The sequence below is a fragment of the Conger conger genome, chromosome 11, assembly GCF_963514075.1.
Source record: "Conger conger chromosome 11, fConCon1.1, whole genome shotgun sequence".
In the NCBI taxonomy this organism is placed as follows: domain Eukaryota; kingdom Metazoa; phylum Chordata; class Actinopteri; order Anguilliformes; family Congridae; genus Conger; species Conger conger.
This window is the reverse complement of record NC_083770.1, coordinates 2,718,201-2,745,134: the sequence shown is the minus strand read 5'-3', so window position 1 is coordinate 2,745,134 and position 26,934 is coordinate 2,718,201. Positions and strand designations below refer to the sequence as shown.

Here is a 26,934-nt window from a genome sequence, read left to right as displayed (position 1 = left end):
GCAGACTGCTGTTAAACCGTAAAGACCGCAGACTGCTGTTAAACCGTAAAGAGCGCAGACTGCTGTTAAACCGTAAAGAGCGCAGACTGCTGTTAAACCGTAAAGACCGCAGACTGCTGTTAAACCGTAAAGAGCGCAGACTGCTGTTAAACCGTAAAGAGCGCAGACTGCTGTTAAACCGTAAAGACCGCAGACTGCTGTTAAACCGTAAAGAGCGCAGATTGATGCTGTAGAGCAGCGTGACTGGGGGACAGCTGCGGTCATCCCTGTCCGTGCCGCGGGAGCGTTCGGCAGGAGTCACGGTAACCTTCCCTCTGGCACGTTGTCCCACAGATGGGAGTTCTGTTCTGACACCCCCCCCCCACCCAAAAAGAAAAAGAGGAGGGGGAGAGAGATGTAGATTGATGAAAAAATACAGAGCTGACAAGATGGGTGCTCTCTGAAAAGGAACCAATGATTTTAGGCAGGCAGAAGCTTCTCTCTCTCTCTCTCTCTCGCACACACACACACACACACACACACACACGCACACGCAGTGCGAAGACTCCACAGTAAATGTATAGTATGAAATAACGCTTTACTGCTCTGATTCTAAACATCAAAGAAATCATCACTGTTGACATTACATTTCGACAAATTAATTTCCATACATACAGCTACAAGTTACACAGTCACTAATTGTATTAATTGTACTTGCACTAACAATAAAACGAAAAAGCCTTATGTTTATTCTGTTTCCTTTTTTATCGCTCTCTCTCCGTGTTCTCCACGTACTTCACATGTTTTCTGATGTTGTTCAGCAAGACCCCCTTGAGTCTCCATCCTTCCCATGTCAGAATTGCATTAACATCACACACGACAAAGACTGTCAATATCTCTCTTCAGTTGCCCCCATTTCATTCTGCTTCCATCAGAAAGCACAGTAACTCCATCTTGTGTTTGTCTGTGATCCCAGGTGTGACGGTGCAGTACCCTCAGTTTTATGGCTATTCCCACATGACCTTTGAACCCCTGAAGAACTCCTACCAGACTTTTCAGATCACCCTCGAGTTCAAGGTGAGATGTGCAGGCTATTCGCTAGGCTAGGTGAAGAGGGTAGTCAGGTGTCATTATGCCATAGCCTGGCAATTAATGTGTACCAGAGGTGCGTTCAGGACAACAAACTTTCACGGCAAACTATATTTGCAGCAAACAGTTTCTGTTGAACTTTCCATTTAGTTTGCCACTCACGCATTTTCAATACAAATGGATGCAACTTAGATTTAACAATGGCAGCTAGCTGATGTGTTGCTTATCTTGCTGATTTGTTGCTTATTATAAGGTAAGAACAAATATTACATTGATTAGCGTATATTTTAACAGTCAAATAATTGTCAACATTTGTTCTCTCCGTGTCTTCGCCGTCGGCAGCCATTTCTGTTAACGGAAAAAAGTTTGAATATGTTCGCGAATGCACCTCTGGAACAACAGATGTTGTGATATCCAAAGAGTGACTCTTGTCAATCATTGAGTGATTATGCCTGAGAGAAACAGCATACTGTAGCCCTAGGGCACCAGAACTACACGATGGTGTCCATGAGTCTCCAAGTAAACATTTCAGCTCAAGCAACAAATTAGATAATGAGTATAAAATGTTGTGCGTTGAGGTGGTGATATCTGTCTGTCCATCAGGCCGAGGCCGAGGACGGGCTTCTCCTGTACTGCGGGGAGAACGAACACGCCCGCGGCGACTACACCTCCCTGGCGCTCATCCGCCGCAAGCTGCACTTCAGGTGGGCGCCTGCTGGAAGAACCCTCACGCTGGGTTTTGAAACAGCCAGTACAGTAGCTGGTTGGCCAGTTCAGACCAGCTCCCAGCTGAACATGGTTTAGCTGGTTGGCCAGTTCAGACCAGCTCCCAGCTGAACATGGTTGAGCTGATTGGCCAGCCCATACCCAGCTAGACCAGCTCATGACCTGCTTAGCCATGCTGGTTGGCCAGCTCATACACAGCTAGACCAGCTTGACTGGCTCAATTTTCAACCTGGTCAAGCTGGCATAGCTGCTTTTCACAGAAGGGATGCTGTGGACGCCCATGCAGTTAAAAGCTGCTGAGTAGCTCATTTGGTTAAGGCACTGCACTATGGCACAAGGATGAGCCACATGGCCTCAGATTTGATCCAGTCCATGGCAGTACTGGCTGTTTGGCGGTAGCTCCATAGGTTGCAGTACTGGCTGTTTGGCGGTAGCTCCATAGGTTGCAGTACTGGCTGTTTGGCGGTAGCTCCATAGGTTGCAGTACTGGCTGTTTGGCGGTAGCTCCATCGGTTGATGCACAATTGACTTTGAATGAGTTAGAGGCCATGGTACGGGATGGTTCAGTCACTTAGGGGTCTGGGTTTCATTGCTCTCGCAAAACACCCTCAAACACTGTTTTTCCCTCCCCCTTCTCTGTGAACGCACTGATGGTGAAATGCCATTGGCTGTGGCGATTAGAACCAATTTTCAACCAATGAGCTTGAATTACAGTGGTGTGAAAAAGTGTTTGCCCCCTTCCTGATTTCTTATTTTTTTGCATGTTTGACACACTTAAATGTTTCAGATCATCAAACAAATTTAAATATTAGTCAAAGACAACACAAGTAAACACAAAATGCAGTTTTTAAATGAAGGTTTTTATTATTAAGGGAGAAAAAAAATCCAAACCTACATGGCCCTGTGTGAAAAAGTGAAAAGTTAAAACATAACTTAAGTGTGGTTTATCAAACCTGAGTTCAATTTCTCTAGCCACATCCAGGCCTGATTACTGCCACACCTGTTCTCAATCAAGAAATCACTTAAATAGGACCTGCCTGACAAAGTGAAGTAGACCAAATGATCCTCAAAAGCTAGACATCATGCCGAGATCTAAAGAAATTCAGGAACAAATGAGAAAGAAAGTAATTGAGATCTATCAGTCTGGAGAAGGGTATAAAGCCATTTCTAAAGCTTTGGGACTCTAGCGAACCACAGTGTGAGCCATTATCCACAAATGGCGAAAACATGGAACAGTGGTGAACCTTCCCAGGAGTGGCCAGCCGACCAAAATTACCTCAAGAGCGCAGCGACAACTCATCCAAGAGGTCACAAAAGACCCCACAACAACATCCAAAGAACTGCAGGCCTCACTTGCCTCAGTTAAGGTCAGTGTTCATGACTCCACCATAAGAAAGAGACTGGGCAAAAATGGCCTGCATGACAGAGTTCCAAGACGAAAACCACTGCTGAGCAAAAAGAACATTAAGGCTCATCTCAATTTTGCCAGAAAACATCTTGATGTTCCCCAAGACTTTTGGGAAAATACTCTGTGGACTGATGAGACAAAAGTTGAACTTTTTGGAAGGTGTGGGTCCCATTACATCTGGCGTAAAAGTAACACCGCATTTCAGAAAAAGAACATCATACCAACAGTAAAATATGGTGGTGGTAGTGTGATGGTCTGGAGCTGTTTTGCTGCTTCAGGACCTGGAAGACTTGCTGTGATAAATGGAACCATGAATTCTGTCTACCAAAAAATCCTGAAGGAGAATGTCCGGCCATCTGTTCGTGACCTCAAGCTGAAACAAACTTGGGTTCTGCAGCAGGACAATGATCCAAAACACACCAGCAAGTCCACCTCTGAATGGCTGAAGAAAAACAAAACGAAGACTTTGGAGTGCCCTAGTCAAAGTCCTGACCTGAATTCTATTGAGATGCTGTGGCATGACCTTAAAAAGGCGCTTCATGCTCGAAAACCCTCCAATGTGGCTGAATTACAACAATTCTGCAAAGATGAGTGGGCCAAAATTCCTCCACAGCGCTGTAAGAGACTCATTGCAAGTTATCGCAAACGCTTGATTGCAGTTGTTGCTGCTAAGGGTGGCCCAACCAGTTATTAGGTTTAGGGGGCAATCACTTTTTCACACAGGGCCATGTAGGTTTGGATTTTTTTCTCCCTTAATAATAAAAACCTTCATTTAAAAACTGCATTTTGTGTTTACTTGTGTTTAGGTGTGACAAACATGCAAAAAAAAAGAAATCAGGAAGGGGGCTTTTTCACACCACTGTATTGCACAATGTTTTGGTACAGAGTGTCGGTCCGTCAGCTGTATATTGTGATACCTGAATTTAATGGCTATAAACTCAGGGCGAGTCAACATGTCAGTGAGCCTTTTTCAATGATAGGAAGGGATTTACAATGGTCTTATAACAAGGTTTTAACAGAAAAATCTTACGTAATGTACCTTTACGAAAATATAACTTTGTCAAATACAGAAAAAACAATGATTACTTTGGTTACTGAATCATTTATTTGGTGATTTATTTAACAGCGCAAGAAGAGCAGAATCACAAAGTGCACAAGTAGTTTTTTTGTATTTACAAAATGGTAGAAAGTTTTTTTTGAAATGTCAACCATGTATTTTCCCAGGATGGGTTATCTTCCCCGTGCAACAGCAGTGGAAACATTGCGTCATCTAGCTTGCTAGAAATGTGTCTACACTTGGCAAGAAGATTGTTTGTTGTTCCCCAACCAGACACAACACATTGTGTCAGTCATTCTGTCAATAAAAGCTTTTCACTGGCCAGACCCTGTTACATCCAGGGATCTATTGAGATACAACGAGCGAAGCGGAATGTGGTGCCTGATCATCCACATTCGGTTTGTTTTGCTTTGATTGATACACCCTTAATGAGACTAAGTGCATCTCACACGATCCTATCCACGCTCTTTAAAGACACAGCGATCATCCATTAAGAGGTCATTTCAGCACTGCTGTCTTTGAGTAAATAAAAAAATCAGTCTAAGTAAATTAAGAAGAGACATTTTGGGTTGAAATTGCCGCATTCATAGCTCAAGTTTACATTTTATTTCTGCGCTCGATTGATCTTGCCTGGTGCAATTGAGCCAACCGAGAGGACCAGAAGGCAGTGTTCTCACTTGTTGAGAGTATTTTCATAGCTTCCAATACACCAGACAAGCTCAGTAAAGCATTCACGTACGCAAGTATCTCAGTCCAAAACAATTATTTTGGTCTGTGTCGGGTTTCCACGTCTTGGAAGATGATTTTGACCTTCGACCTTTGACCTTGGCCCAGGTTTAACTGCGGCACAGGGGCGGCCCAGATGGTGAGTGACAGCCGGGTGGTGCTGGGGCGGTGGCACACCGTCACGCTGTACAGGGACGGCACCAGCGGCTGGCTGAGGCTGGATAACGACACGCCCGTATCCGGCCGCTCTCAGGTGACAGAAAGCTTGTGCTCCTGTACTCCTGTGTGTGTGTGTGTGTCTGTGTGTGTGTGTGTGTGTGTCTGTGTCTGTGTCTGTGTGTGTGTGTGTGTGTGTGTGTGTGTCTGTGTGTCTGTGTGTGTGTCTGTGTGTGTGTGTGTGTGTGTGTCTGTGTGTGTGTGTGTGTGTGTGTGTCTGTGTCTGTGTGTCTGTGCGTGTGTGTGTGTGTCTGTGTGTGTGTGTGTGTGTGTGTGTCTGTGTCTGTGTGTGTGTGTGTGTGTGTGTCTGTGTCTGTGTGTCTGTGCGTGTGTGTGTGTGTCTGTGTGTGTGTGTGTGTCTGTGTGTGTGTGTGTGTGTGTGTGTGTGTCTGTGTCTGTGTGTGTATGTGTGTGTGTGTGTCTGTGTGTCTGTGCGTGTGTGTGTGTGTCTGTGTGTGTGTGCGTGTGTGTGTGTGTGTGTGTGTGTGTGTGTCTGTGTGTGTGTGTGTGTGTGTGTGTCTGTGCGTGTGTGTGTGTGTGTGTGTGTGTGTGTGTGTGTGTGTCTGTGTGTGTGTGTGTGTGTCTGTGTGTGTGTGTGTGTGTGTGTGTGTGTGTGTGTGTGTGTCTGTGTGTGTGTGTGTGTGTGTGTCTGTGTCTTGTGTCTTGTGTGTCTGTGTCTTGTGTCTTGTGTGTGTGTATGTGTGTCATTGATGACTTTGTGTCCTGGTGTGAAGATGCCTTAACATCAGTAAAACTAAAGACATGTCTATAGACTTCAGACGCCTCCCCCCTGCTCCAGTGCATAGTGTAATCAAGGGGCAGGATGTTGATATGGTATCATGTTATAAGTATCTGGGCACCTTGATTGATGACCGGCTTAAGTTGACTTGAACACCGCTTCTGTGTGCAAGAGAGGACAACAAAGACTCTTTGCTAACTTGCTAAGTTTCAGGTGGATAAAACATTGATGACACTGTTCTATAGGGCTTTTATTGAGTCTGTCCTGACGTTCTCCATTATCTGCTGGTATGGAAACGTCACTATCAAAGACAAAAATGCACTTTCTAAAATTGTGAATGTGGCCAATAAGATAGTGGGAGTGAAGTTCAATAGTCTTACTGAGTATTTCAACAAGCAGCTGTTTAACAAAGCCATGAATATCTATCAAGATACAAGTCATCCTCTGTATACAGAATACATGTTGTTGCCATCTGGCTTACGATTTAAAACTCCCATTGCTTTAAAACAGAGGTACAAAAATTCCTTTATCCCTCTTTCTATCCAAGCACTGAATGCACACAACAGAAGAAGATGCCTTGTCCATTTAGTGACCCCATACCCCAATCCACTACCTCTTTTTATATCTACCTTATATTTATTGAAACTGTGTCTTGATTTTAAATGATTCAGTTTTTAATGCACTGCCAATATTTATCACAACTGAACTATTTATTATGCTTCTTGTGCAGAATCTGTCTGTCTGTCTGTATTGTGTTATGCCTATTGTTGTGTGGTATGTGTGTGGTCCTGCTGCAAACAAATTGCCCATTTGGGACAACGAATAAACTGAACTGAACTGAACTGAACTGAACTGAACTGTGTGTGTGTGTGTGTGTGTCTGCGTGTGTCTGTGTGTGTGTTTGTATGTGTGTGTGTGTGTCTGTGTATTGTGTCTTGTGTCTTGTGTGTGTGTGTATTGTGTCTTGTGTGTGTGTGTGTGTCTGTGTATTGTGTCTTGTGTGTGTATGTGTGTCTGTGTCTGTGTCTTGTGTCTTGTGTCTTGTGTGTGTGTCTGTGTCTGTGTCTGTGTTTTGACATTTGATTTGAATCCCAAACGAAAATGTTCTTTGCAGAAAATGGCTACAGGTCCAAATGCTAAAAATACAGTGTTGTTATGCATATATCAATACAAACTAAACATGTTTATACCCACAAATAATAAACATAAAAATATCACTTGGAAGTGGTTCAATAATCAATATTTAGTGGATTACCCTGATTTTTCTTGAAAGAATATGGAGAGGGCTTCCCAGAGCTGTTTAGAATAGTCTACTGGATTATATTTAATTAAACAGACAGGGACGTATTCTATTCTATTTCTAATGACAGTATCAGGCAGGGAAAATCCATTATGATGTAATACTTTCCGAGCTGGGTCACATACATAATACGTAATTGATTTCAAATACTTTTCTGTGCTCAATTGATCTTGCCTGGTGCAATTGAACCAGCCAAGAGGAGCAGAAGGCGGGGTTTGCACCTTTTGAGGGCTTGTCATAGGTTCCAGTCCGCCAGACAAGCTCAGTGAAGTGCAGAAAAGTATTTGAATCCAAAACGTTGACGTATTTGACCCAGGTCTGCGTACTTTACCCGTGTACACTGATTGGTCCCTGTGAAATTCAGGGCCAGTACACCAAGATCACGTTCCGCACGCCCTTCTTCGTGGGAGGCGCCCCCAGCGTGTACTGGCTGGCGCGGGCCGCCGGGATCAACCGGGGGTTCCACGGCTGCGTCCAAGCCGTCAACGTCAACGGCAAGGGCCTGGACATGAGGCCGTGGCCCCGGGGCCACGCGCTGAGCGGGGCCGACATCGGTGAGTGCGGCGGCCGTTTCGCGTTCTCTTTCTTTTACTGAGTCTCCAGGGTTCATTCATCAGGCCAGGGTGCAACAGGGCGGAGAGACCTTAGCCTTCGCTAACACGTAGGGGGTGATGGTTGGAGATGGTTGGTCAACTGGGGTTGTAACCTAAAGGTTTCAGGCTCCATTCCCCAGGTAAGACACTGCTGTCGTGCCCTGGATCAAGGTGCTTAACCTGAATTGATTCTGTAATATATCCAGCCGACACAATGGATACTACCCTGCTGAAAAAACAGGTTTTGAAACAGCTGTTAGCTGGTTGACCAGTTCAGACCAGCTCCCCGCTCAACACAGTTTGTCCAGCTCAAGCTATGTTTTGAAACAGCTGGTAGCTGGTAATTTCAAGCTGGTCATAGCTGGATTTCAGAGCAGGGAATAGCACCAGATTTTGTATCTGCACAAAATCTGCACAAAATATCCAGTGTTAATAAACAATAACCTTTGGGACCAGATGTACTCTTTTAGGAGTTGATTTAACACTGAGGTGTCGGTGAAAGGCCGGAGCTGTGATTAGGCCCATCCCGCCAGGCCACGCCGGCCGGCCGCTGGGTTTGGTCTGAGCGCTCGCTCATCTCTCCAGTACGTGACGCTTCCGTGGCACTGAACTGTGGAAGGAGCAGTGGGAGCTGAGTTTAATATGCCAGATGTTCGATTCCCAAACTTTGGAGGTCAAGCCAATGTTATTTTCAACTATCTGCACTGCAATGCTGCTGCAGAGGCTTAAGAACCTAAAATCTTCTTTCCCCTTTTATTTTCATACGCCGTGTGTGCAGTTGGGTCCACAAGTCTGAGAGCACATCGCAAAGAGTGCATGTTGCCATAAAAGCAAAAGGGGCACATACCAAACACTAAGAAATTCTGAAATTCATGTCATTTTTTCACAGATTCAACTGTTATGTTGATGATATAATTTGTAAAAAAAAAAAAATTATTATTAAATTAGAAAAGAATGCTAAATATAAACATTTTCACTACTGGGCACAGACTTTTGGACCCCACTGTACTGCCAACGTATGTATCATTCTAATGGCTTCCCACTCCGTGGGTATTTGGGGGGTGGGTGGGTGGAGTTGGGGTTATCTTGTATTCAAATGCTTATTCTGATACTCCTACCTTGTATAAGTCCAAATAAAAACCATTTCATGACAAAAAAACTTCACAAATCTTTGACTGCTATAAGATTAATATTTGTTCACTGCAGCATTGCTTTACTGGAACTAGGATGGGATTTCTGCCCAATGAAACAAATGATTTAATCAGTTTAAAAGGAATCGGTTCATTGTAATTGAGCAATGGTGCCATTGAGCAGTGTTCTTACTGTCGTAAGGATTACGTTTGTGTGTACAATGTGGCAGACAGACGTGTGTTCATAGGGCGTTCGTACATACACGGGAGGGCCGGTGTGGGGAATGGACTGAAGCACGTATGTGCATGTGTGTGTGTGTGTGTGCGTGCGTGTGTGTGTGTGTGTGTGTGTGTGTGCGTGCGTGCGTGCGTGTGTGTGCGTGCGTGCGTGCGTGCGTGCGTGCGTGCGTGCGTGCGTGCGTGCGTGCGTGCGTGCGTGCGTGCGTGCGTGCGTGCGCGCGCGTGCGTGTGTGTGTGTGTGCGTGCGTGCGTGCGTGTGTGTGTGTGTGCGTGCGTGCGTGTGTGTGTGTGTGCGTGCGTGCGTGTGTGTGTGTGACGTGTGTGTGTGTGTATGTGTGTATGTGTGTGTGTGTGACGTGCGTGCGTGTGTGCGTGCGTGCGTGCGTGCGCGCGCGTGCGTGTGTGTGTGTGTGTGCGTGCGTGTGTGTGTGTGTGTGACGTGTGTGTGTGTGTGTGACGTGTGTGTGTGTGTGTGTGTGTATGTGTGTGTGTGTGACGTGTGTGTGTGTATGTGTGTATGTGTGTGTGTGACGTGTGTATGGAATGCAGGGTATGTGTGAATGTGGGTCCTGTGCCGCGAAAAAAAGGCGTGTGTGTGAATACAGGTCATGTCTCCAAAGCAGGTGTTTATTGAAGAATATCACATATCTTGCACTATTATATTGCAATTTTTAAGAACTTGAGAACTATCAATTATTTTTGTCTGTACAGCCATTGGGATGTTAATATCTGATAATATTGGGATGATTCTATCAGGGAAGCATGCTAGACATTCTTGGATCAGTAAGAAGATTGAACTGAGAAGATTCTCACGCACTGTGAACTCCCTGCACACACATTTAGTTAGTTTGGCTCTCCTCCAGAACATTGGATTTCGAATAAAACTGTCCGAAGGTCAGCTTGAATTTCAGGGTATTTGCTGTTATCTAAACATGCCTCTGTGATGCAGTAATATTCAAGAGACAGCACCATCTTAATAATAACCACTGCTGTCATGGAGGTAAATTCAAAAGTTTGATGCGGACAACTGAATGCCTGATAATTACAGTAAAAAAATAAAATAAAACATCTACAAAGTGCTGTCGCTCTGCCACACAAACACAGGAACAAACTTGATCAGGGTTTTTGTTTTACATTTCGCCAAAGTTAGGTTATAACTGAACAGGATCCTTCTCTTAAAATGCATTATTAGTTTCTGCTCTTCATCTAGCGTTGGATATAAGCGGCATTGTTCCAGTAACTCTAGAACGTTGATGCTCTCTTTCATTTTACAGTGGGTTTGTTTTACTGCCTTTGGCGGGAGGCTGAGAGTGTGAAACGCCGTGCGTACTTGGTGTCTGTACGCGTACTTGGTGTCTGTACGCGTACTTGGTGTCTGTAGTTCAGCGAATGTGTTGGCTGGCAGGGGAGTGCAGCGAGAGCGTCTGTGGAGGGGTCACCTGTGCCCACGGCGGGACGTGCTACGCTAGCCGCGCGGACCGGTTCATCTGCCTGTGCCCCCTCGGCTTCAGGGGCCCCCTCTGCGAAGAGCGTGAGTGGCTCCTCTTCCTCTTCCTCTTCCTCTGCTGGAGCTCCTAATGCTGTGCTGTGTCTCAGTGTGCACTCTTGCTCTCATAAACACACTCATGTGTTCTCATTAACTTACAAGTGCACCAACGAGTCAACTACTTGACATAAAAAATGTTTTAATTTGAGCTGCAGTGGCAGCAGTGACTGACATCTGAAGTGACAGTTAGCTAGCTGTGTTATAGCAGAAAAACATATTTGTTATATGAGTTTGTGGTAAAAAATGAGTCTATATTTTTATGGATAAATTAAAAAGGGGAAAATACTTAGCAGTATGTATATTAAAGTTAAGATGAGAGAAAATGTGATATTCGTGGCTAATGTCTCCAGTCACTGACATTAGCTAGCACATGTAGTTTTATGCCCTCATTAGCTGAAGCATTGTATTTTTAACTAGATAGCTTACATTTCTTTAGAATTGATTGCATATTTAAAATTCTAATTTCTTCTTTGCTGGAAATGCAAATGACTGCTAGGAACGGAAACTGCGCTCCGACGCTGACTTGAATGTTAGGGCCTCCCAAGTGTAACACGAGAACTTCCGGTGAATTTAATACCTGCCAGTTTCTGTACTCGAGTTTGGGACGCCGGTGATCACATGACTGCTAACTTCTGCACTTGATTCACGCATTTAGTCCACAAGTCTGCATTTGGAGACACAGCCGCCTTCCTGACATTTGCCTTTACTGTACTATCATCTTGTTGCGGCACCATCTTTGAGTTGCGCTGGTCGTCTGGCCCCGCAGGTTTCGCGCTGACTCTGCCGAGCTTCAACGAGACGCTGCGCTCGTACACCAGCGCCCCCTGGCCGCAGTCCTCCAGGCACTACCTCTCCTTCATGGAGTTTGAGATGACCTTCCGGCCCACCTCGCCCGACGGCACGCTGCTCTACAGCGAGGACACGGGCAGCCGCGACTTCCTGGCCATCACGCTGGCGGACCGGTACCTGGAGTTCTGCTTCGACTGTGGCTCTGGACCGGCTGTGATCCGGTACGGCACTGAGGGAACGTGCTCATTTAGCCCCAAACTCACATTATACCAGGGATACCATACCACAGTCTATAACTATAGATTATACCAGGGATACCATACCACAGTCTATAACCATAGATTATACCAGGGATACCATACCACAGTCTATAACTATAGATTATACCAGGGATACCATACCACAGTCTATAACTATAGATTATACCAGGGATACCATACCACAGTCTATAACCATAGATTATACCAGGGATACCATACCACAGTCTATAACTATAGATTATACCAGGGATACCATACCACAGTCTATAACCATAGATTATACCAGGGATACCATACCACAGTCTATAACTATAGATTATACCAGGGATACCGTACCACAGTCTATAACTATAGATTATACCAGGGATACCGTACCACAGTCTATAACTATAGATTATACCAGGGATACCATACCACAGTCTATAACTATAGATTATACCAGGGATACCATACCACAGTCTATAACTATAGATTATACCAGGGATACCATACCACAGTCTATAACTATAGATTATACCAGGGATACCATACCACAGTCTATAACTATAGATTATACCAGGGATACCATACCAGTCTATAACTATAGATTATACCAGGGATACCATACCACAGTCTATAACTATAGATTATACCAGGGATACCATACCACAGTCTATAACCATAGATTATACCAGGGATACCATACCACAGTCTATAACCATAGATTATACCAGGGATACCATACCACAGTCTATAACTATAGATTATACCAGGGATACCGTACCACAGTCTATAACTATAGATTATACCAGGGATACCGTACCACAGTCTATAACTATAGATTATACCAGGGATACCATACCACAGTCTATAACTATAGATTATACCAGGGATACCATACCACAGTCTATAACTATAGATTATACCAGGGATACCATACCAGTCTATAACTATAGATTATACCAGGGATACCATACCACAGTCTATAACTATAGATTATACCAGGGATACCATACCACAGTCTATAACTATAGATTATACCAGGGATACCATACCACAGTCTATAACCATAGATTATACCAGGGATACCATACCACAGTCTATAACTATAGATTATACCAGGGATACCATACCACAGTCTATAACTATAGATTATACCAGGGATACCATACCAGTCTATAACTATAGATTATACCAGGGATACCATACCACAGTCTATAACTATAGATTATACCAGGGATACCGTACCACAGTCTATAACTATAGATTATACCAGGGATACCATACCACAGTCTATAACTATAGATTATACCAGGGATACCGTACCACAGTCTATAACTATAGATTATACCAGGGATACCGTACCACAGTCTATAACTATAGATTATACCAGGGATACCATACCACAGTCTATAACTATAGATTATACCAGGGATACCATACCACAGTCTATAACTATAGATTATACCAGGGATACCGTACCACAGTCTATAACTATAGATTATACCAGGGATACCATACCACAGTCTATAACTATAGATTATACCAGGGATACCGTACCACAGTCTATAACTATAGATTATACCAGGGATACCGTGCCACAGTCTATAACTATAGATTATACCAGGGATGCCATGCCATGACTAGCAGAAGCAGGTGTGTAACTACTGGGTTGGAACAAAGGCCTGCACCCACACCCGCCATTTCTGGGAAAGATTTGGTATCCCTGGATCATACGATGCTGACAACTACTTTACAAGGGGATATTACATTACACTACATTATTGGCATTTGGCAGATACTCTTATCCAGAGCGACGTGCAGTTGATTAGACTAAGCAGGAGACAATCCTCCCCTGGAGCAATGCTGGGTTAAGGGCCTTGCTCAAGGGCCCCATGGCTGTCTTATGGTGGCTACACCGGGATTAGAACCACTGACCTTGCGTGTCCCAGTCATTTACCTTAACCACTATGCTACAGGCCGCCCAATATTCAATAAAAAATTAAAGGAATCATATTTTTGAAAATATTTATTTTAATGCAACATATTTTTTTGTTATTGGAGATTGATTGGTATGGTCAAAAAATACTGAAATATTTCAACCTTCTTTCAGGCAGGTCTATAACAGCATGTATTTAAGTAATGATATCGTAAATATACATCTGTAATAGCGACCAATCGTATGGTAGAACAAATTCACATAATGCAAGCAAAAATATTAGTCATAGTGTTATTAAAGAAGTCTGCCAGCACCCATGCTGTAAAATCACTGTTAACACCGACACTGTTCCGGCAGCGGTGGAGCAGACTGCTGGAATAACTGGCAAATTGCGCTCTCTAGCTGCAGAAATATGCCATCCATTTACTTTTCACTTGAGAAGCAAAATATGTCTACATTTTTTAAGAGTCAATCAGACTGCATTTGACTGTAGCTCCTAATTAGTTGATTCCTGTTTCTTATTAGTTTGTACCATTGTTGTTGCTCCTGATCAGCCCTGGGTCAAATACGTCATTGTTTTGATTTCAGATATTTTCTACACTTTACTGAGCTCTGTCTGGTGTAACAGAACCAAATAAATACTTGCAGTGGACACCGTGCCTTCTGGTCCTCTTGATTGGCTCAGTCGTACCAGGCAAGATCAATGGAAGTATTTGAACTCAAAACAATTACAAAGGTATTTGACCCAGCTCTGCTCCTGGCATGGCAGTCCCACCTGAGCCTAATCCTAATTGGTAGGGACACATATTCCTCAGGGCTGGACTTTCTCAGTAGGTTTGTCTGGTTGTGGGTATTCCCCACGGCGTTCCCCATTTGACCGGCACGTTTCCGCGCAGGAGCGAGGAGAGGGTCAGTGTGGGTGCCTGGCACGAACTGCGCGTCTCACGCACTGCCAAAAATGGCATCCTCCAGGTGGACAACCAGAGACCCATGGAAGGCATGGCAGAGGTAAGATCACAGACTCACTAGCAGCCGTCCGCCATTTTGTGCCGTTCCTTTCAGGGCTTCCCAAACTGGAGCCTTGGTAAAATGTCCCTGTACAGAATAGTTTCGTTTATTTTTTACACTTTTTATGAATTCTACATGAAGGTAAAATCCAATTTATGTATCCCTTCATACTGATATTTTGATCAATGTAATGAGTTTGCCATTTATACCTATTTATACATACAGTATGTACAGTATTGTGCAAAAGTCTTAGGCACCCTAGACTTCTTTTGAATAAATGTTACGTTTATTTTTTTGTGTGAGTAGAAAATATTCATTTTCCAAAAAAAATGTATATTACAATAATATTTGTATTTAGTTTAATTAAAATAACATATTCAGAAATAAACTTTTCTGCTAAAAACTGGGATTACCTGTTGAGTCAGAAGCCAGGGAGACAGCCAAAGTGTACAGAAGTGTTTGGAGCAGCCTACCAGCTGATTCTCTCATAAAACTGCAGGACAGTGTACCTAAGAGAATTGATACAGTGGTCACAACAAATGTTGGTTTGATCTAGTTTTTAACTGTTCACTAAAAAAGTTTACTATAAAAACTGTTTTCATCTCTTTACTTCTTTATGTTAAGGAATCTTGTACATGTCTAAGACTTTTGTACAGTACTGTTTTTAAAAATGATATAGCACCATGGTATTGGAACAGAAAGGTCAATTCCTTTGTTTTTGCTGTACACTGAAGACTTTGAGGTCAAAAGATGTACATGAGATGACAGACCGCTTTTATTTCCTGGTATTTTTTCCTAGATTTGTTAAACAACTTAGAACATATTACCTTTTGTATCAGACCACTCAATTTTTAGGTGAGCAAAAGTATTGGAAAATGTGTCAGGTGTTTCTTGTTGCCAAGATGTGTCATTAGATTGACTGGATAAAGGATAAATAATTCTGAATGTCTACCCTTGGTTTTAGTCTTGGGTTTTGCCTGTGAAGACTGCATTTGTGTCAGAAAAGATAAACCAACAGAGTGGTATTTTGAAGCTTAGAAAAGAGAAAAAATTGCACAATCACTTGGAGCTTGTACAACAACTGGGAATGTCCTGATAAAGAAAGAAATTATGTCAATGGGTCGCAGGCTTGATGCAGTTATTGCAATCAAGGGATATGACACCAAATATTAAGTGTTATTTACTTAAATAGTCTCTGTTCCAAAACCTTTGCTCACCTGATAAAACAATTGGGTGGTCTGATACCAAAGGTGGTATGTTCTAAGTAGTTTAACACATCTATGTGTCAATGCCAGGAAATTAGAGCTGAAACTCTTGTCTTGTGTTCATCTTTTTTATCTTAACCCCACATGTATTCAGTGTATTGCAAAAACAAAGGAATTGGCCTTGCTGTCCCAATACCTTTGGAGGGGACTGTATATTATTTGTTCCAGTTTGTTCCATGTGTTACATTGCCACTGCATTGGAGCCTGTGGTAGCTGCTGGGTAAAGGCTAATGGGAATATTAGAGGAGGGGAAATGCCAGAGGGGTTTAATGGGCCTTGAACCCCTCCGGCTGAATGTCGGGTCTTTTACGGTCACGGACCTCATTACCGCTCCTCCTCCTGCCCACCAGGGGGCGTTCACTCAGATAAAGTGCAACACTCCGCTGTACGTTGGCGGCGTCCCGAACTACGACGTCACCAAGAGCAGCGCTGGCATCCTGCGACCCTTCAGCGGCGACATTCAGAAGGTAATTACATCACAATCCCCATTGCATCACAGCGATGACACCGCGATGACATCAGAACCGCGCTGAGGTAGGGACGCAAGTAACGGTTGGAAATTGACGTGAAAATACTGAGTTTTCAGAATTTCATTGGAGTGCTTTTAATGTACACTCACCAAGCACTTTATTAGGTATTTATTAGACTTCTACTGCTGTAGCCTATCCACTTAGAGGTTTGATGCGTTGTGTGTTCAGAGATGCTCTTCTGCATACCACTGTTGTATTTTGTGGTTATTTGCGTTTCTGTCACCTTCCTGTCAGCTTTGACCAATCTGTCCTTTCTCCTCTGACGTCTCTCATTAACAAGGCGTTTATGTCTGCAGAACTTCTGCTCACTGAATTTTCTTTTAGTTTTTTTGCACTATTCTTTGCAAACTCTAGAGACTAGTGTGCGTGAAAATCCCAGGAGTTTCTGTGATACTCAAACCACCCTGTCTGCCACCGATAATCATTCCACAGGGTTGAAGTCACTTAGATCACATTTTTGCCCCATTCTGATGGTTGATGTGAACATTAATTGTATCTACATAATTGTATGCATTGCACTACTGCCACACAATTGGCTGATTAGATAATTGCATGAATAAGTATGTGTAATAAAGTAAAAATGTTCATAATAAAGTGCTCGTTGAGTGTAATTCCGAACTAGTTTGAAAGAGTGATTTGTAACAAACTATGGGCAAGCTGTCGATCTGTTTTCTTTAGCATGTGCAGTAAACCCATGGCATGTCCAACTGAACTCCTTAGTGCTATGCTGTCCAATAGGGACCATTATAAAAATAATGTCCTGTTTCCCTATTGGTCAACTGAGGTTGGTTTTTCATTGGTCTTCTGTCAGGACTGAAATGTTAAACAGTGAATCACCACTCTACTCCTGTATGGACATCTGTAGGGTGCTTTTTTCCATGCTTTACTAAGCTTGACTTGTGTATTGGAATACGACATACTCTCGAAAAGTGAAAACCCCACCTTCTGGTCCCCTTGGTTGGGCGAAATGCAAGATCAATCAAGCACAATATTTGATTCCATAGCCATTATGTATTTGAGCAGGTTGGGTGGAAATGATCCCTGGGTGTGAAACCTTACTGTTGGCATCCTCAAAACTCAAATTATGAAAATATACAAATGATATGCTAAATTGTTGAATGAAGTAAAGTTTGCAAAGACCTCCCCTTTGGCCTCTCGTTAGCTTCTCGTTAGTATCTCATTAGCATCTCTCCGTGTGTCTGTCTCCGCTGCTCCCTGAGCTACCTGTAGCGTAGTGGCTAAGGTACATGACTGGCACCCGGAAGGCCTCAGTGTGTCCACCATGAGATCCGCACAGCCGTTGGGCCCTTGAGCAAGGCCCTTAACGCCCACATTGCTCTGGGGGGGGGTTGTGCCCTGCTTAGTCTAATCAACTGCAAGTGACTTAATAACTCGAAACGCAGAGTTAAATAACTGTAATGTAATGTTCTCTTCTCCCTTTCCGGAAGGTTCTGCTGAACGACCGCACCGTCCCGCTGACCGCGGGCTCGGCCGAGGGGGTGAATTTGGAGAATGCGGCGCACCCCTGCGTGGACCAGCCCTGCGCCAACGGCGGCACGTGCCGGCCCAAACGGGACGAGTACGAGTGTGACTGCCCGCTGGGGTACGACGGCAGGCACTGCCAGAAGGGTGAGCGCTGAAGCCCCGCTGCACGCCGCGCGGTTCGGCCTTTCTGTCACCGTAACGGTACAACAGCTCATTTCAGACTCCTAACGGTCAAGAGAGGAATCGCAGCAACAAACCTCGATACCACAACACTGCTTATCCCTCCCCCTTCTCTGTGAACGTGCTGACGTCGAAACGCCATTGGCTGTGGCAATTGGAACCAATTTTCAACTGATGAGCTTGAATTATTGTACAGCTATACAATGTTTTGGTACATTGTAGGCCGTCAAGTGTACATTTTGAAACCCGAATTTAAGGACTATAAACACAGAGGATGAGTCAGCATGTCAGTGAGCCTTTTTCAATGAGGATTTACAATGTCTTGTAACAATGTTTTAACACAAAATTCTTACCTATTGTACTTTTAAGAGATACTACCCTTTGACATTGCACTCAATATGAGAGAAATGTAATTGCTCAAGGGAAAAAAAGATCACAAAGCAATAAGTACTTTTTTCCATAACCCGCGTCGTAAATATTGGCATCTCTCTACATTCTAATGAACAAAATCTAATAGATGTTGCCATATCTATACTCAGTGAATACTTTATGAGGTAGACCTGCACACCGGCTTGTTAATGCAGATATCAAATCAGCAAACTAAGCGGCAGCAACTCAACACATTAAAACACACAGATATGGTCAAGAGGTTCGGACGAACCATCAGAATGGGGGATAAATGTGACCCTTTCATTTGTGTGATGATATTGACGTGCACTCGTGCTTTCGTTTTCGGCAAGTGGAGATACCGAAAATATCCGAACTTATCTCTGAGTACAAGAATAAATGACTAAAAGTTTATAATAAAAAATACTTTATTTCATATCAATTGTCAGTCACCAGTTCATATCAAAGAAAAAGCAGCAGTCCAAATACATAATAAAAGCCCATAATGAGTCACCAGCTACAATAGGTGATACAGGCTGTAGTCCGTTGAGAGAATCATTTAGTCAACATATTACTTGACATTAGAAGAGCGAAACGTGAATAGCGATTAGTTTTTTGGTCTGAATATAGAAACGTCACTATGCAAAAAATGTTTTGGCTTCTGGTCAACTTAGCTAAGATGTAGCGTAATTATGAATTGTGCAACCAAAAACGACACAACTTTAGTTTTAAACTAACTTGCTACAATATGACATTTAGCAATATGACTGCTGTGGGTTTCCTGTTGGCCTATGGTCTTTGTTGGTTTTGGAGACCACGCACTCATTTCTTAGAGTGCTTGTGTAAAGAGCAAACAGCCAATGACTTCCTCCTTTCGCTCTGTTTCGGTCCCAGCCCTGCATCACAGGATATGAGGCATCATGGACTCATAACGTACCGGGAGATTTAAGATGAACATGAAAATACCGCTACCAGGATTCTAAAACTAGGCCGTGGTTGGACCTTCCAGCAGTATAGAGAGTCAAAGCATTCCTGCAAATCCATGAAGACATAGTGAAGAGGATCACAGAATGTTAGTTTATGCAATGGCCATTCCAGTCACATTACATGACATTATCCAGAGCGATGTACAACAAAATGCAAAGTGCATACCCATCACCAGGAACAAGTGCGCTGAAAGACCCTAGAGGGAAGTAGAGTTTCAAGTGCTCGGGCCTATTTGATAAATCTGACAATGAATTATATCTAAAACCATTTCAGCACATCGCAATCGAATTTAGTTTAGTCAGCCACCTAAACTCCATTAAAAAACTCTGGGATGATCTGAAGAGGAGTTTATGCATATTGTCCCAGATCATAGAGCATTATAAGAGAAGACTCAGTGCTGTTAGCTTGGCAAGGGGAGGGTGCACTACAGAAAGTACTAAATGCAGGCGTGCAGAATTGCAATATATTCTGGTAAATTTCAGAATATTCCTTTTTCTGTTTCCTGTTTTTCCTCTGAGCAATGATATTACAACAAAACTATAACTTTCTGATGTTGGTAAGCATATAAAACATGCATGCATGCCTGTCATGTCTGACAGGTTTTCCTTAGTAGATTCTCCTGGCTTTTGTAACGTAGCTACTGAGTGAATGTTTGTGTGAATAGCATATGATTGGGATGTATTTAACACTGTGAATGTTCCTCATTACAATCTCTTAAATCTCTCACCCTTTTTGCTTCCGCCTTGAAGAGTGTGGAAATTATTGCTTAAACAGTAAGTTTCTTTCTGTAGGAGTTTTCATAAATTTCCTTGATGTTTGAGATGATGTTAATGAATATTGACATGAACAGCATCAAAGATAGAAAAAGCTAGTTCATCCATATTCTGTGAATAATTCTCAGCATTAATGGTGTTGACTAATGTTTACTGATGTATATAATATTTTCAATTACAATACTCAGACCTGGGTCAAATATGTAATTCTTTCAATTAAAATACTTCTCTGAGCTCGATTGATCTTTTGCCTGGTACAATTGACCATAAGACAGGGTTTGCACTTTCTGAGAATATGTCGTTGGTTCAAATACACCCAACAAGCTCAGTAAAGTGTTGTAAAACGATCATGTATTTGACCCAGGTCTGAATACAATACAGTGAACTGAGTATGTGTTCTTTCAGCTCATCAGAAAGATCCTTGAGTTCCATCTAGTGGTCATGCTGAGTACTGCAGGTTCCCTCACACCCCTCCCTCTCTCACAGCTGTCACAGAGGCCATTGAGATTCCTCAGTTCATTGGCCGCAGCTACCTCACCTATGATAACCGGGACATCCTCAAAAGGTGCACAGTTTTATTCCATAAATGTTTATTTTATTTGAGTACACGCCTTGCCGTTAATTGTTGCTTCATGGTTTTGTTAGGGCTATGGGGACACTTGTGGTTGCAGGGTAGGGTCTAGAGAAATTAACCTTTATGTATCCTTGGAAATGGTATTAAGCCTTAAAGTGAGTAATAAGGATATTTTGAAAATAATATATGTTGACAAAGTATTGCTATATACCTTTCTGATATTAATTGCTGGTGTTGGGTGAAATATTATAAGTTAATACAATTGATTGCAAGAGTTTAATATTATTAATTTGTGAAGTTTTACTCCTGTTTTTGACAGTAACAGACATTGTCCAAAACATATTGTCCAAACATGAGTATCGCCATGCTATTTTAAACACAATCAAATTGCTATTGGTGCTAGGTGACCCTAACAGCCACCATATCTTAATGATTGTAATTCCTTTAATATCTTATCCAATCCCAGTTCCAATCCTTTTAAGTATTTTCTGGACAGTATATTATTTTGTGACAATTCCTGAAAATAGGGCAAATTGGTCACAGACGACAAAGAGAATGTGTGTTGGCTCTTTTTCTCACGGTAAGCCGCGATGGGTCTTGGCAAACGAAACGAGTCTACGAATGAAGCCTCCGGCAGAACTCTTCAGATTGATTATATGCCATCGCGAATCCCGAGGGGCGGAATCATAAATCGTTTCTGCGAACTTCTTCCCGTCAGAGCCGCCGTCTGGCGACCCGCTTTGCTTCGCACTGACGCGAAGTTTAAAAGCAGGCGTGACCAATCGTGCTCCTCTGGAGCCGCAGGCTGTGTGGGTTTTTGGTTTCAGTTTAAAACGGCGACGGTTTTGTCCCAGAAAACCAAAGAAGTGGGATCGCTGTCAGCTCAACTGTTTTGTTTGAGGAGTGTTGCATGCTGGGTAGTAAGCTAAACTAACGTAACCTGTGGCTGTCCAACACCTGCGTTTGAGCTTCATGTACTCTTATGTTTGTCGAATAGTTTATAGCAGGCACACAAGCATTGGTGAGTGCTCTGTGTGCGCTCTAATGTGCTCTGTGTGTGCTCTATGTGTGCTCTGTGTGTGCTCCGTGTGTGTGCTCTGTGTGTGCTCTGTGTGTGTGCTCTGTGTGTGCTCTGTGTGTGTGCTCTGGTGTGTGCTCTGTGTGTGCTCCGTGTGTGTGCTCTGTGTGTGTGCTCTGTGTGTGCTCCGTGTGTGTGCTCTGTGTTTGCTCTGTGTGTGTGCTCTGTGTGTGCTCTGTGTGTGCTCTGGTGAGTGCTCTGTGTGTGCTCTGGTGTGTGCTCTGTGTGTGCTCTGTGTGTGCTCTGTGTGTGTGCTCTGTGTGTGCTCTGTGTGTGTGCTCTGGTGTGTGCTCTGTGTGTGCTCTGTGTGTGTGCTCTGTGTGTGCTCTGGTGTGTGCTCTGGTGAGTGCTCTGTGTGCGCTCTAATGTGCTCTGTGTGTGCTCTATGTGTGTGCTCTGTGTGTGCTCTGTGTGTGCTCTGGTGAGTGCTCTGGTGAGTGCTCTGGTGTTTGCTCTGGTGAGTGCTCTGTGTGCGCTCTGATGTGCTCTGTGTGTGCTCTATGTGTGTGCTCTGGTGTGTGCTCTGGTGTGCTCTGGTGAGTGCTCTGTGTGTGCTCTGTGTGTGTGCTCTGGTGTGTGCTGTGGTGTGTGTGCTCTGTGTGTGCTCTGTGTGTGTGCTCTGTGTGTGCTCTGTGTGTGTGCTCTGGTGTGTGCTCTGTGTGTGCTCTGTGTGTGTGCTCTGTGTGTGTGCTCTGTGTGTGCTCTGTGTGTGTGATCTGTGTGTGCTCTGTGTGTGTGCTCTGTGTGTGCTCTGTGTGTGCTCTGGTGTGTGCTCTGGTGAGTGCTCTGTGTGTGCTCTGTGTGTGTGCTCTGGTGTGTGCTGTGGTGTGTGTGCTCTGTGTGTGCTCTGTGTGTGTGCTCTGTGTGTGCTCTGTGTGTGTGCTCTGGTGTGTGCTCTGTGTGTGCTCTGTGTGTGTGCTCTGTGTGTGCTCTGTGTGTGTGATCTGTGTGTGCTCTGTGTGTGTGCTCTGTGTGTGCTCTGTGTGTGCTCTGGTGTGTGCTCTGGTGAGTGCTCTGTGTGCGCTCTAATGTGCTCTGTGTGTGCTCTATGTGTGCTCTGTGTGTGCTCCATGTGTGTGCTCTGTGTGTGCTCTGTGTGTGCTCTGGTGAGTGCTCTGGTGAGTGCTCTGGTGTTTGCTCTGGTGAGTGCTCTGTGTGCGCTCTGATGTGCTCTGTGTGTGCTCTATGTGTGTGCTCTGGTGTGTGCTCTGGTGTGCTCTGGTGAGTGCTCTGTGTGTGCTCTGTGTGTGTGCTCTGGTGTGTGCTGTGGTGTGTGTGCTCTGTGTGTGCTCTGTGTGTGTGCTCTGTGTGTGCTCTGTGTGTGTGCTCTGGTGTGTGCTCTGTGTGTGCTCTGTGTGTGTGCTCTGTGTGTGTGCTCTGTGTGTGCTCTGTGTGTGTGATCTGTGTGTGCTCTGTGTGTGTGCTCTGTGTGTGCTCTGTGTGCTCTGGTGAGTGCTCTGTGTGTGCTCTGGTGTGTGCTCTGTGTGTGCTCTGGTGTGTGCTGTGTGTGTGCTCTGGTGTGTGCTCTGTGTGTGCTCTGTGTGTGTGCTCTGTGTGTGCTCTGTGTGTGTGCTCTGGTGTGTGCTCTGTGTGTGCTCTGTGTGTGCTCTGGTGAGTGCTCTGTGTGTGCTCTATGTGTGCTCTGTGTGTGTCCTCTGTGTGTGCTCTGTGTGTGCTCTGTGTGTGCTCTGTGTGTGTGCTCTGGTGTGTGCTCTGTGTGTGCTCTGTGTGTGTGCTCTGTGTGTGCTCTGGTGAGTGCTCTGGTGTGTGCTCTGGTAAGTGCTCTGTGTGCGCTCTAATGTGCTCTGTGTGTGCTCCGTGTGTGTACTCTGTGTGTGCTCTGTGTGTGCTCTGTGTGTGCTCTGGTGAGTGCTCTGTGTGTGCTCTGGTGTGTGCTCTGTGTGTGCTCTGTGTGTGCTCCGTGTGTGTGCTCTGTGTGTGCTCTGTGTGTGTGCTCTGGTGTGTGCTCTGTGTGTGCTCTGTGTGTGTGCTCTGTGTGTGCTCTGGTGTGTGCTCTGGTGAGTGCTCTGTGTGTGCTCTGTGTGTGCTCTGTGTGTGTGCTCTGGTGTGTGCTCTGTGTGTGCTCTGTGTGTGCTCTGGTGAGTGCTCTGTGTGTGCTCTGGTGTGTGCTCTGTGTGTGCTCTGTGTGTGCTCCGTGTGTGTGCTCTGTGTGTGCTCTGTGTGTGCTCTGTGTGTGTGCTCTGGTGTGTGCTCTGTGTGTGCTCTGTGTGTGCTCTGTGTGTGTGCTCTGGTGTGTGCTCTGTGTGTGCTCTGTGTGTGCTCTGGTGTGTGCTCTGGTGAGTGCTCTGTGTGTGCTCTGTGTGTGTGCTCTGGTGTGTGCTGTGGTGTGTGTGCTCTGTGTGTGTGCTCTGTGTGTGTGCTCCGTGTGTGTGCTCTGTGTGTGTGCTCTGGTGTGTGCTCCGTGTGTGTGCTCTGGTGTGCTCTGGTGTGCTCTGTGTGTGCTCTGGTGTGTGCTCTGTGTGTGCTCTGGTGTGTGCTCTGTGTGTGCTCTGGTGTGTGTGCTCTGTGTGTGTGCTCTGTGTGTGTTCTGGTGTGTGCTCTGTGTGTGCTCTGGTGTGTGTGCTCTGTGTGTGCTCCGTGTGTGTGCTCTGTGTGTGCTCTGGTGTGCTGTGGTGTGTGCTCTGGTGTGTGTGCTCTGTGTGTGTGCTCTGGTGTGTGCTCTGTGTGTGCTCTGTGTGTGTTCTGGTGTGTGTGCTCTGTGTGTGCTCCGTGTGTGTGCTCTGTGTGTGTGCTCTGTGTGTGCTCTGGTGTGCTGTGGTGTGTGCTCTGGTGTGTGTGCTCTGTGTGTGCTCTGTGTGTGCTCTGTGGGTGGCCCACCCTGGTCCTGGAGAGCCAGGGAGAATGTTGTTGTTGAATTTTGTTGTTGTTGCTCATCACTTAAATAACTTTGTTAAAGCAAACAGTTGCACAGTTAATTCAGCACTCATGGGACTAACTGGTTTTTAGTCATTTTAAAGCCAAAGAAAAAGTCATCATGTCCTCTGCCTCTCCAGGACCAGGGTCAACCAGCGCTGTTCTGGTCTGGTCTGGTCTGGTCTGATTTCTAGCACCATTCATGTTGTCTCTCACTTTAAGATGGCTGCCATCTTCACAACTGCTACAGCACTTGTTAAAGTAGATTGTTCGGAGTCACGCTTTGCTGTGCACGCCAGGTTTCGTTTCACCTTGTACATCAGCCACATGACAGGTGGTTTATTGTCATTTTCATTTTATAGCTGACCTACCTCCTTTTGTCCTTTTTACATTTTTTTTTACTGTAATAGCGGTCGGCAGATTAAAGAGAGGCTTATTTCGCTGCGTTGTAAACAGCAGGACATGCACAGAGGCACCACAGGCCCTGCTCCTCGGCACGTCAGCCTTATGGCACGTTCCCTGCCTCAGTGACAGTAGGAGCACTGCCTGCCAAACATGTTAACTACAAATGAAATGTAGATTTCAAATGTGTGTGTGCATACACTGTACATTTGAAATCATGGTCTCATGGGGGCCACATTGGCTCACGGGGTAAGAGCAGTCATCTGGCAGTCAGAGGGTTGCCCTGGGTGTGTCGAAGTGTCCCTGAGCGAGACACCTAGGACTGGAGTTACTCTATACACCCTTACTCTATAGGAACCTTCATTACATTTCTGTGACCTTTCCTTAACTCTCCTATTATGCTTAGCGTTTATGACCGCTTTTATGTTTGGGGTCTAGTTGAACCCAACAGTTTAAATAAACACAATTATTTAATCAAAATATTTTGACCCTTGGTTGTCACCTGTTTATTGTTTGTAAAATGATAGCCTTTTATCCATAAATATGAAAAATCGGTAAGAAACATCTCATTTTAGAGCCTGAGGTACAGTAAGTGAAAGTTTGGCACTTGTATGGGAAAGTGCCACCAGAATCATCTGGAAAGAAGGGTAAACAAAAAAAAGCATTTGTCTGCAAAATTGGTACAGGACTTATGTTATGTTATGTTTGTTGCATGTTTACCATTTAATCCCACCAAATTATAAAATTTGAAAAATCATAGTCTCAATATGAAACAATGTTAACTGATTTTTAAGAGATGTCAAACACTAATTGGGGTCAAATTGAACTCAAACATAATAGGAGGGTTAACTAAGACCAGCCAGCAGAGGGTGGGCTCCCCCTCTATAGCCGGTTCCTCCTGAGACTGGGGGGGTTCAGGCCTGGTTTGCTTTGTGATTTCCACTGTAAAGCATCTCTGACAGTGTCTCTGTAAAAGGCGCTGTAGAAATAAAGTTGAATTGAATCAAGTATTTTGTTAATGCAACTATTAATACCCATTATGGGTCAGGATAAGAATGTATTTTATAAGCCATCTCCTCTAAAAGCAATTACTGAGCTGGGAAAGAAATGTACTCTTGCACTCGTTTAAGCCTTTTTCAAAGAATCAGTCGAATATGAAAGTTCGGTATTATAATAAGACCGTGTCCCAGACACGAGTGCTTACAAAGGCGATCTGCTTTGTGAACCCGAGTTTGCTCTTGAAAATACCACTATAGGTTCTCACTCTGCCATGGTTTTGCGTGTGCGTGCGTGTGCTTGTGTGTGCTTGCGTGTGCGTGCGTGTGCACGTGTGTGTGTGTGTGTGCTTGCGTGTGCTTGTGTGTGTGTGTGTGTGTGTGTGTGTGTGTGAAGTACCCAGGCTTAAGGCTTTATGTGTAATCCCTCTCAGAGTCACCGGCTCCAGGACTAATGTGTTCATGCGCTTTAAGAGCACCGCACACGACGGTCTGCTCCTGTGGAGGGGGGACAGTCCCATGAGACCCAACAGCGACTTCCTGTCTCTGGGGCTGCAGGACGGAGCACTCATATTTAGGTGAGTGCCCCTCTCTTTCCCCCGTCTCTCTCTCTCTCTCTCTCTCTCACTCTCTTTCCCCCGTCTCTCTCTCTCTCTCTCTCTCTTTCCACCGTCTCTCTC

At 44.5% G+C, this 26,934-nt stretch overlaps 1 protein-coding gene across 1 annotated transcript in view; it reads left to right on the top strand.

Annotated features, from left to right (window-relative positions):
• The window catches only part of LOC133140799 (pikachurin), an 80,974-nt gene that overhangs the window by 42,932 nt on the left and 11,108 nt on the right, over positions 1 to 26,934 (top strand). The window contains exons 10-21 of the mRNA XM_061261010.1: positions 956 to 1,056; positions 1,672 to 1,772; positions 5,094 to 5,238; positions 7,605 to 7,794; positions 10,609 to 10,734; positions 11,516 to 11,759; positions 14,613 to 14,724; positions 16,340 to 16,456; positions 17,968 to 18,148; positions 20,308 to 20,331; positions 20,818 to 20,896; positions 26,689 to 26,832. Coding sequence (XP_061116994.1) covers positions 956 to 1,056; positions 1,672 to 1,772; positions 5,094 to 5,238; positions 7,605 to 7,794; positions 10,609 to 10,734; positions 11,516 to 11,759; positions 14,613 to 14,724; positions 16,340 to 16,456; positions 17,968 to 18,148; positions 20,308 to 20,331; positions 20,818 to 20,896; positions 26,689 to 26,832 — 1,564 coding nt within the window. The remainder of the gene's footprint in view (positions 1 to 955; positions 1,057 to 1,671; positions 1,773 to 5,093; positions 5,239 to 7,604; positions 7,795 to 10,608; positions 10,735 to 11,515; positions 11,760 to 14,612; positions 14,725 to 16,339; positions 16,457 to 17,967; positions 18,149 to 20,307; positions 20,332 to 20,817; positions 20,897 to 26,688; positions 26,833 to 26,934) is intronic.